The sequence below is a fragment of the Lotus japonicus genome, chromosome 2 (genome assembly GCF_012489685.1).
Source record: "Lotus japonicus ecotype B-129 chromosome 2, LjGifu_v1.2".
NCBI classification, from domain to species: domain Eukaryota; kingdom Viridiplantae; phylum Streptophyta; class Magnoliopsida; order Fabales; family Fabaceae; genus Lotus; species Lotus japonicus.
The window spans coordinates 54334155-54346172 of record NC_080042.1 but is presented as its reverse complement, the minus strand read 5'-3'; the positions used below and the strand labels follow the sequence as shown (position 1 = coordinate 54346172).

General features: G+C 38.2%; 1 protein-coding gene across 1 annotated transcript; it reads right to left on the bottom strand.

The window, feature by feature from the left end:
• Positions 1 to 1761: 1761 nt before the first annotated feature.
• Positions 1762 to 8462, bottom strand: LOC130738360 (zinc finger CCCH domain-containing protein 48-like). The gene is made up of 9 exons (XM_057590333.1): positions 7622 to 8462; positions 6905 to 7000; positions 6410 to 6499; positions 6135 to 6236; positions 4064 to 4210; positions 3813 to 3932; positions 3675 to 3734; positions 2778 to 2875; positions 1762 to 2335 (listed from the first exon to the last, which is right to left on the bottom strand). Exons 1-9 carry the CDS (start codon positions 8078 to 8080, stop codon positions 2191 to 2193), a joined length of 1317 nt encoding a protein of 438 aa, XP_057446316.1. The 5' UTR covers positions 8081 to 8462; the 3' UTR covers positions 1762 to 2190.
• Between the last annotated feature and the right edge of the window lie 3556 nt (positions 8463 to 12018).

Sequence of the window (12018 nt, the reverse complement as noted above, 5' to 3'; positions counted from 1 at the left end):
GCTTTGTTTTTTTTAAATAAATTCTTCCTGGAAAACTAAGTAGCCAGATAAAATTAGGAGTTTAATTGATATGTTGCCAGTGTAGTATCCACTAAGATTTCAGTTTTGTATTACATCATGCACTAATTTATTAAAATAATGCTAATTAAATTTTTAAAAAACCAGCCACCTTGTGTGTCTGTTGAGCCCACGACCCATCCATCACCAAACAGATTCTTCACCGCCAATGGGCAACAACCATCACCAAGCCTTATTTCCCTTTAGCACGGTGGCCACCACCCCAAAACGCAAAACCCCAATAACACCACAGTGCCTCAAAATTAATGTTGTGGCCTGATCCTCGGAGGATCCAGCAAACCCCCACCTCGCACCACCAATCACAGTGCCCCTTCGCCGTTGATGATTAGTCTTTGAAAAATTAAAGACCTTAAGAAGATATCTTTCTTTATTTTCAATTATTTATGTTAGGAACTATGAAATTGATCTTTTTTATTTTTTCTGTACAAATAAAAAAGTGAAAGTTAATATTTTTGTAACTGAGAAGTAAATGAAAAATAATATCAAAATAATTTTTCAAACTTATCGGCCTTTAGTTTAATCATGAATGTGTACTTTTGGTTTAATCATGTATGTTGGTCACATTGGTGTTTATGGGATTATCTTTGCCATACTATTTCTACTGTTGTTTGCTACCAAATCCATTCTTTTCACACAAAAAAAAAATGTAACTCAAACCATATTTGGATTAACTTCTTTAGTCGAGAGTGTTAACTAAATTATATGATCAAACATGTTGGATTGGTTAGTGAAGATAGGACTATTTTTCATATCCTCAAAAAAAAAATGGCGGCGTCTCAGATTTTTCTTTCGCTCGCTCTTCTTTTAGAAAACATTGAATCTATAAAAGTCTTTAATCGAAGCTTGAACACCAATCTAAGACCCCTCCTCCACTACTAGAGATGTACACGCCCATAAAGCAAAAATTCAATCTAGTTAAATTGGACTTGATAAATAGCTCAAGTGGTACAAGAGCTGCAAGATATCCTTGACAAGCAGGGTTAGAAACTGCACTTGGAAAATTTACCCTTCCCCCATCCCCTAACCCCCTGAAAAAGCAATTTCAACTTGCATGTGACATTTTGTGAAGTTTGTGTCTATCTCCTTAATATGTATCAAATATATGTAACCCTTCAAATATTTATGTAAAAAGAGATGTACACAATGTTCCACATGACGTTATCATACCACATGACATTATCATATGACATGAGGATCCAAATTCATTTCAGGAAATTTTCCATTTCCATTCTTTCTATTCCTTTTGTATTCAAAAGCCCGACCGTGGCCCCACCTATCAAATCTCAATAAGCCATCCAATTCCTCAAATAAAAAAGTGATATCCAATTGTTGTCATATATCTAGAGATGACCAATTGACCACAGCCATAGGAGAGACTACAGAGTTCGAGTCTGTTTAATGTCAAGTAAAGCCTATGCTTATCACTAAAAAGACATGTTGATAGGGTCAGGTGTTTTATGGCCAATCACAAAGGACCATAATTTCACGGATAAATTATTGCATAAACATGCTAGACAGTTAGAAATTTCTAGCACAAGGGAACTAAATAAACAAATTGTGGCCTTCAAAGTTCAAAATGTGGAAATCATTTTGAAGAGAAAATGCTATCTGAGCCTTGTGCAGAAACAGAAGGCATTAAAAAAACAAAATAAGAGTGATCCACTGAGTTCATAATACAAGACATGAAAAAAAAAAAGAGAACACAATACATGAAATATAAGACCTCTCCCAGTTTCTTGTAAATGCCAAGTAACGAACACTTATTCAGTGTTCATATATACGCATTGGTCGGTGTTTGTTGAGCAATTAATGCTAAATAATGTGATTTTCCATAATGTTACAGACTCAATAGGCACGCCTACTTGAGCAAGCTTTGTGCCAAGGGTGGTAACCCTCTTAACACTAAAGCCAGAGCTCACATCCTAAACAAAAGACTACCTTCCGCAAAAACATAAATTACACACTCCATTTCCCTCACTTTTTGATCACTTCCCAATCCCCAACACATCATATGGTGAATTCCCTTCTTGCAGCTAAAAAATTACAAAAAGGAGGACCACAACAACTGCTCAAACAATCAATGGAAACACATTATTTATTCTAAGTGTCCCTTTATTGGAGTGCTGCAGTTGGATCCGTTATCCAATTCCACACTTTAACTTGACCAGTTCCATCGCCAGTGAAGAATATGCCACTAGGACCTGTCTGAATTGCTCGTACCTCTTGTTTTGTGAATATCTTACCTCTCTCTGCAAATCTGAACAAGAAATGGACCAAATAATCAAGAATGAGTTCGAGTGTGGGGTGCCATGCAATTCAACAAGCAACATCATAACTAAAGTTGAGTTGTGAAGTTAGGAACACAATATTTAGGAACAATGTGGACTTTCTACGTAAAAGAATAATTATTACAATTTATCTTTTAACGCAAAGAGAGAACAAAGACACTCTCCAGACATAGGAGAAAATAGAGCGTAACTCTCTTAATTTCATGTTGACTTCTCAGAGGGCCAAAGGTATATTCACACCTTTTATATGCTACAAGTGGAATTAAAAACTTCTCAAGCAATAAACCAGGCTAGTTTGTAACACTAAACAAATGAAACATGCAGATTTTCTGGCATAAAAGGTTGAGCTCTCTTCTTGAGTTACACAGACACACACCAAATGGGAGTATGGAAAGGAAGTCAATTACTTACGATGGAAGATCATAGAGCCGCACAGTGTTATCATTGCAAGAGCAAAGCAATATGGGCTTGCCTTGTGAATCATGCATCCCACAGAGGGTAACTATGCCCTACAACAAGTCACAGCATTATCAGAAATCATGAAAGCCACGTCACACTATAACAGAAGTAGAAGAAAAGAATAACTCTAAATACTCCCTTCGTCCCTAATTATAAGACCCTTTAGAGATATACTTGGTGTCCCTTTATATAAGACCCCTTACTAGATACGAGAAATATTTATTATCATTTTCCAAGTATACCCCTTGTATTATTATACTTTCGTAATTTTAAAATTTTGATTAGCAGTTTAGCACTAATAATTGATGTGTTTCCACACTTCGATAGGTTAATTAAGGGTAAATGTAGAATATTGTATACACTTTTTTAAAACCAATACATCAACTAACCTCATTACATGTTTTTTTAATAAGCATACTTGTCTTTCAGAGAACCTTATAATTAAGGACGAAAGGAGTTGTATTTAAATAATGTATATCAATGTAACAACAACACTGCCATGTATTTGGAGGACTTCTTAAGCTCCACTACAATTAATTCACTCTTATCTCATTAACCAAAATTATTTTCCTTATCACAAAATATTAACCTGGTAAAACATTTAGAATATTATGAATCACCAAAGACTCAAATATATATAAACATTTCTGATCAATTCCTATCTGGATGAATGTCAAAATTGCGCATTTTTCTAAGCCATTTACATCAAGTGGTGATAGGAGTTCAGGATAGTTGCTGGAAGTGTTCAAAAGGAATTATTCCCTACAGTTACGAAATATCAACATTTTGACAAGCAACAACATATACAAGACCAACTATCCAGGGGGGGGGGGGGGGATGAATACATACATGTTCTTCATTGTGGCTATATGTCTCCTCCAAGTTACCACTTTCCGTAGCAACCCATATCTGCAGAAATCAAAAGAATCAAGCCAAAAAATAAAAAATTACAAACAAATCCTATCAGCAAAAAAGTGTGAAACCAACCTTTACTGTTTTATCCAATGAACAAGATAAAAGGAACTGATCCCAGCAAAGAACAGACATCACAACAGATGTGTGCTCTGTTAGTGTCTGTAGACACTGCAAGGTTTCAAGGTTCCAGACCTAAAAAGACAAAAACAAATTGGATGAATCAAATCAACAAACCAAAACCTATCATTTGTATTACATTGGTTAGAAAGAATTTAATGGAAAATGGATCGGATGTTTATCACAGAGAGTTTGGGTGAACTTACTCTTATTGTATTGTCCATAGAACCAGAGTAAAGTCTATTAGCTCCAACAAATAATGAAACAACTCCACGGGAATGTCCTTTAAGTGATGCAGCAGGCTCAAAGCAGTTGGTAACCACATTAAACTTCCAAACCAATATAGATCCGTCCTGCATGATAAGTATTTCACTTGAGATTAAAAATTATGGTACTCTAAACTCAAATATAGCATACTTATTGAGTTATTGTTGTGCATTCTGTTTTCATGTTTTACAGTAAAAAAGGCTTGAAAACATGTTTCAATTAGTTTCAATAAAATACTTTCCCAGATCCTAGGAGCACGAACACAAGAGAGCAAAGAGGTTAAAAGGCTTAACCAAGTTGCCCTAGGAGTTAGTTCTTAGTGCTTCTATAAGGCACCGCCAATCCTTCACATGTTAAGTGTGAGCAAGTTTGTCACACTTGGGAGTCTATGCAAAACTCATGGAGCTTACACATTATCTAATCTAATATTAAAAAAACAAAAAAAACTATCAGTGTATAAAAGATCGAAATAATTTAAAATAAGTTGCTGGAGCCACCAAGTTAAGACATTTTGTAAAGGGGGCATAGAACAACCAATAAACCAATAATAAAACACAACCAAAGAGAACACAAAACAGAACATGGAATACTAATGAACCAGAACACAACCAGAAAATCTCACTGAGCTTTGATTAGGCAAGCAACAGAAAATGGACGAGAAGAAACTGATGAGCAACAAATGAAGGACAAAGTTCGATCATTTTGCAGAAAAAGCAAATCAAATACAGTAGTAAAGCCTCAATAAGGTTTGGAACCATCAGTGCAGCAACGGAATATCAAAGCTACGCTCAATCAGTTTGCAGATAGAAGCAGCAAGGACAAGATGAAAGCAAAGGACAAGCAATAAAAAAGGAAAAAAAAGGTGACAGCAACATAACTACGAACCAAATGACTCAGAATGACACGTCACTATTGAGTCCTAGCCCTGGCATTCCATGCATATAACACTGCATTTTGGGCAGAACTAAGATTTCCCAGCAGACTCACCGGCTCCTTCATAAAATCAAGAGTTCACGCAAGATTGACCAATTCTACACTAGTCTAGCGCAAGTGGAAACGAGTTTTAAAGCAAGATAATCCAATTTCTCTACGTGGTTGTGGAATCATAAACTTGCAAGATTTTTTTAGTTGACTCAAGAGTTTCGCAACAATGAATGTGAGACTTGAGGTATAAGTATAACTGTCCCCCCCCCCAACCCCAACGCAAATTCCTTTGTTAGATCCAATCAACAGCAAATGGCCCAAGGGGAATATCCCACATATCCAGCTGGTGATTGCTTCTAGGCCAATCATATGGCTTAAAAGTCTAAACTGAGTTGTTTTATTGACTAATAGTCAGTGCCTATAGAGCATCGTCCAATCCTTGTCCTGAGGAAGGGGATTTAAAACAAATTTACCTTAGCTTCCTTTACTTCAAAAGTTTTTAAACTAAGGGCATTTTTGTCTAACGAAATATTTCCCCTCCATATCCCCTCACTTCTGGAGGGGAGACAAAAATTGAGTCATGAGGGGGTTTTGCCCCCCCAAATTCCCATCCTCCACTAAAAATTGAACCAAACAAGATAACTTTAAAAAAATCCAAACCCTCCCCCCTTCCCTCCATTCCCCTCCCACCGAAAGGTGAACCCTAAAATCTTCTTCAGGAGCTAGGGAGGTGAAGTGATCCCTAATTCCCTATATGTTAGATTCTCCTTCTAAAATTTTCTGTGAAAAACTTGCACCAGTAAAATTGTATCCATAATTGGGCATTCTGCAAAAATCTAAATTGTTTCTTCATGAATGTCTGAGTTTCTGTCTCTGCATTCCTAATCAGCCTCACAATTAATCTCAATATAATCATCGCAAATTAATTTGTGGACATTCAGTAGATGAAAATGCGTATAAAAGAAAATGACAATGCACTTTCCAATTTCATCCAACAGGCCTTAAGCACCAACAATGTAGTACAAAACCAGGATTACTGCATCAAGATAAAACAAATACATAATCAATGGAAAAGAATGGATTTACCTGCGTACCAGCAAAGAGCAAATCATTAGTCACAACAAGTGCATAAACTTGCCCAACCGGGCCATCTAAACTTAGCTCCATTGAATTTTGTGAGTTCCAGGCCTGAAACACCAATGTCATCAACCAAACAGGATATCAGTCATGATGATATGAATGGCAGAAAGAAATATCTCAAAAAACCTTCACTAAAGTAGAGTTGACGTACTTATTATAAAAACTGACAGAATATAAAATGAGAGGAAACAAATCAAATATCTATTTGTGCTCATCATTACCTTAACAAAATTGGGTATGCCAACAAAAACCCAGGGACCTTCACTGATCATACAACCTACTTCACCACCAAGAGTGATCACAGCTATACACTGCATAGGATAATAGACAAACAAAATCAAAATCAAACTTACTTTCTTTTCTCTGGCCCCCAAAGGAAACTAGGAAAAAAATAAAAATATATATTGTTCACTACTGGTTTGAAAACACAATAGAGAGAAAGGAAATGTGATATTAATTAAAATTAAAATGATTTTAAAGAACGCTACAAATAGATTCCTACGTTTAAAAATCATAATTTTTAATAATTTGATCAGGAACCTCAATAACAAAATGGCAAATACAAAATCCAAAGTTCAGGGTAAAAAAAAGTAATCCTTCTGCATATACAAATTCATGAAGCTTAACATTCTAAAAAGAGGTGTCCGTGTATTAAAAAATTGAAACAAAAACTGCAACTAGTCACCAGAACAGAACGAAAAACAAATAGTAACAACCTTTCCAGACTGACAGTCCCAAATCCTTACGGTCTCATCCGTACTTCCAGTATAAAGCTTATCAGAACCAGACGGCATGGCAATGCCACTCACAACCTGTTCATTCAACAAAACCACAACTCATCCCATCAACTCCTAATTACCCAAAAATACACTCAACATAAAGTACTAAGTTAAAGAATCAGAAATCAAAAGTACTAACTGAAAAAGTACTGCATTTAATACATCAAACAATAATTCATTAGGTTTCCCTTAATATCACACTTGAAAGTGAATCATATACAATCCCAGCAAAATATCCAAAACATAAAATATAGTAAATTAAGATTATAAATTAGTGTCTTTGTATCATAAAATTCAATGATAAACCATTCTGCCATGCACAGGTTTCACTGTAAGCAAAGTCTACAGGTTAAAGTGTACCATATACAAAAATGCACTCAATATAAAGTACAAGTTAAAGAATCAGAAATCGATAGTATTCATTGAAGAAGTGCTGCATTTAATACATAAAAATATAATTCATCGGCGTTTGCCTTAATATATCACACTTCAAAGTGAACCATATACAAGACATTGCAACATATCCAAAACATAAAATATAGTAATTATTACAAAGAAGTGTCTTTATATCATAAAATTCAATGATAAACCATTCTGCCATTGCATAGTTTTCACTGTAAGCAAAGTCTGCAGGAAACTAATTTCTGTTCTTACCTTGGTATGCCCATCAAGCTGTGTCAACAAAGAAAACCCATCACCTAAACTCCAAGAGTGAAGGAACTTACACCTCTCTCCATAACTACAGCTCCCTTGAGCCCAATAATTACAAACTTTATCAGCCTTGACAACCACTCCCCTCCCACCACCAACTCCCCCTCCACGTCCAGCACCACCACGTCCGCCGCCGCGGCCACCACCAGGACCCCAGGTACTAAAATTCTGGCTCCGCCGCGGCCCCGAGAAGCTCGAATTATCAGCATACCCATGAGGCCTCTTGGAGGAAGTACCATTGGAATTGGAATGAGGAGGCACCACCTCGCTATGCAGATACGGGCACGGGTGACGATCACACTTGCCCGCTTGCCAATAAAAACACACTTTCTGGTTCCTCGCGTCTCCACCGGGCCCACCGAGCCTGTGGTACACGCGCTTACTACCACCGTCAACGTCCATGAATATAAGCAGAGAGCGAAAAATTACTCCAAAACTTGAATCCCTGCGTTCAAATTGGAATGGGGCTTCGAAGGAAGAGGCAAGAAAGACTCTAACTTTGGCCGCAATTCGATGAAAAGAGGCTATTGAAGATGGTGGGTGTGTATCGAGGGCTGCGAATGGTGAAACGAGGATCACGAATTGAACGCGCGTGAGGGTGAAGATGAAGAGGAGGACGAGGAGGAAGGTGTAGTGAGATCATCAAGTGTAGAGTGTGGAATTGAGCTTCGTGGGAAACACCAGTTGTTGAAATTTAGGGTTAGGATCTGAGTGCAGAAAAGCCCTAATTTTGTGTGTAATGAGTTGTAGTGTTTTTGCAGTATCCAGATGAGGTGGAGAATATGCGTCGAAACGACGCGTAAAAGCGTGCGTGAGGTCTACGACGGTATGAAATTAATTAATGGCTTAATTCCTCTTTACATCCCTCATGTTTCACGATTGTGCAATTTTGGTCCCCTTATTTTAAAACGAGCAATTTTAATCCCCAATGTTTGTGCCGTGAGCAATTTTGGTCCAACCGTTAATTTTTTAACAGCAGAGTCTGACCTGGCTTTCATTAATTGAGCTGACACTCTTATTGTATTTCCAAGTCATTCTTTTTTTTTCCAAAAAAATTAATCATAATACCCAGATTAAAACTAAAAAACTAAAAATTTCCCAACCCTTGGATCAGTTTGCTTTGGATTAGATCAGATGACAAGGAATAAAAATCAAAATCCCTAAATTCCCAACCCTAATACTGTGTTCGCTTGGATTGTGCGATATCAATCTGTCATCATCTCGCTTGGATTGTGCGATTGCAATCCCTCATCATCTCGTTGTTCCACTGCTGCAATCTGTTAGTCACCTTCGAGATTCTCCATGGCTGGACGGGGAAGAACGCGTGGAGGGCGAGGATCGAATGGAGGCACGAATCCGAATCAGGACAAGGGAAAAGGAGTCATGGTCCTAGAACAACACACATGTGAGGAGATGACCTCCGACCCTACCTTCGAGTGGAGTGAGGATAAACTTCCTGAGAACATGCACTTTAGGTACCTTTTCCCTTCCCACTTGTGCTTATTTTCATATTTAGTATTGCATGATTTTGTCTGGTTGCACTTTTTTAATTCCTGGGAACATGCACTTTTGACTGGTTGCATTTTTTTAATTCCAACTTGTGGAATTGTAGGCTCACTGTTGTTGGACACATGACAGTTCATATTTGGCATGGAGGTTGTTTTGTTAGTGAACCTAGTTTGGAATATGTGAAGGGTGCATGTGAAACAATAGAAAGGTGGGATGTTGATGAGATAAATTCGATAGAGTTGGGTAAATTGGTAAAACACCTTGGATATGCATCATTTACTGTGTGGTACAGACACCCTGCTTTTGGGCTTTTAAATGGGCGTAGACCTTTCAATGAAGATGCACATGTCTTAAATTTCTTGAATGATGTGAAGGGTCATGCTGTAGTTGAATTCTATGTTGAACATTTCATAGACAATGAGGTTGTGAAGGATTCTGCTGGGGATCAAGTGGTTCCAATTGAAATTAATGGTGACAATACTGTGACTGAGGGACCTGGGCATGTTTCTGAGGTAGTTGGTGCATTAAATGAGACTGTTGTTGAGGTTATAAATGCTAGTGAGGTTGAAAGAGAGAGTGTGGTTGCTGAAAGGGAGTCTGGGGTTGGTGGGGTTGTGATTGAGGTAGTAAATGTTATTGAAAGCGAGTCTGTAGTTGGTGAGGTTGTTGTTGAGGTGATAAATTCTTCTGAAGTTGAGCAAGAAGCTGTGGTTGCTGAGGTAGAAAAGGAGAGTGTGGTTAGTGGGGTTGAGAGACAAAATCTGGTTGTTGGGGTTGAGGGGGAGAGTGTGGTTGCTGGGGTTGAGGGGCAAAGTGAGGTTGTTGGGGTTGGTGGTGATGGGTACTCTGATGAAGATAGCCTAGATGAAGATTATGTGCTTGAGTCAGAGAAAGACAGTGGTAGTGATGTCAGCTTAGATGACCCTGACTATAGTGAAAGGTGGGATTGGACCAATATTTTACCAGATTATATTGTCCATGGAGGGCCTGTAATACGTGCTAATGGATATGAAGAACGAGATGACAATGATGAAGTGGTAGGTCAAGGTGTTGTTGCTTCTAAGAATTCAACTCCAACTTCATTTGATGATTTTGTAGATGAAGATGGAAGTTCTGAAGACTTAGACACTCCTCCACCTAGTGACTCAGATGATGAAGTGGAAAGAAGGAAGTTTCCTAAGTTTAAATTGGGTGAAGAAGATGCAGAAGTGAAGTTTGAGCTAGGTCAGATTTTCTGCACTAAGCAACTGTTTAAGACAGCAGTCAAAGAATATGCTTTGCAGAATAAGAAGAGTGTTACAGTGAAGAAGGATGACAAGAAGAGGGTGGTGGTGAAGTGCCTAACAGGATGCCCATTTTACATTAGGGCTTCTAAATATGAGGAGCATTCTTATTTCCAAATTGTCAGCTTCAAAGGTGATCATACATGCCACAGAACTTCCAAGAACAGACAAGCAAAGACAAGCATTCTAGCAAGGAAATTTGTGTCCACTTTAAGACATACCCCTAGTATGAAAGTTGGTGCTTTGGTGGAGGAAGCCAGACTCAGGTGGGGTGTTGGTCTGACTAGATTTCAGGCTTATAGAGCTAAGGTAAAGGCACTAGAAATTATTGAAGGTGCTGTATGTGAGCAGTACCATAATTTGAGGAGTTATGCAGAAGAGTTACTGAGAAGCAATCCTAATAGCACTGTGAAAATCAAAAGCACAATGGGGGAAGATGGTCCAGTGTTTGAGCGGATGTATGTTTGTTTTGCAGCATGCAAAACGGCATTTGTCAACACATGTAGACCTTTAATAGGTCTAGATGGTTGTTTCCTTAAAGGAGTCTATGGTGGGCAACTCTTAACTGCAGTTGGGAAGGATGGGAATAATCAAATGCTTCCTATAGCATTTGCTATTGTTGAGGCAAAAACCAAGGATTCTTGGGCTTGGTTTGTGGATCTGTTATTGCAAGACTTAAATCGCATTGAGAGGAAGCCATGGAGCTTCATCTCGGATCAGCAAAAGGTATCTTTTTGTTCTTTTGCGTTTGTGTACTTTATGTATATTGATTTGTTGCTAACATTATTATGTGTATGTGGAATTGTAGGGCTTGGTCCCAACATTGCAGATGCTGGATCGAAATGTGGATCACCGGTTGTGTGTGAAACACTTGTACGGTAACTGGAGGAAGAAGTATCCAGGTGAAGAGTTTAAAGGTGCTCTATGGGTTGCTGCAAGGGCATGCACAGTCCCAGAGTTTGATAGAGCTATGGCCAGATTGAAGAGAATGAATGAAGAGGCTTGGAAGGACATGAGTGAGATACCAGCGAAGCAGTGGAGTAGGGCAGCATACAGCACATTTCCACGTTGTGACCTTCAAGTAAATAATATGTGCGAGGCGTTCAATCGGGCGATTTTGGAATATAGAGACAAGCCAATTATCTCTTTGGTTGAAGGCCTGAAGTTTTACATCACCAACAGGATAGTGAAGCAAAGGGATCTCATGTTAAGGTATAATGGATATCTCTGTCCTATGATACAACAAAAATTAGAGGTTTCAAAGAAAGAGTCAGATGGCTGGACACCTATCTTCCATGGAGATGGTCAACGTGGTCTAAAAAGCTACAGACAATCCTGATAAAAAGCTACAAAAGGAAGATATGCAAAGATGCATGAGCTAAACTAAGGGAAAGAGTTGACCTTCTTTACCAATTACCATGGAGGCCTTAGAGTCACCTCCTACTCTAGAATTTAGGCTCTCAATCCCTGCAAAATGCAACAAACAAACAAGCAAAATAACAAAACTTGGGTTGTCTCCCAAGCAGCCCATTGTTATAGTCTTAGGTA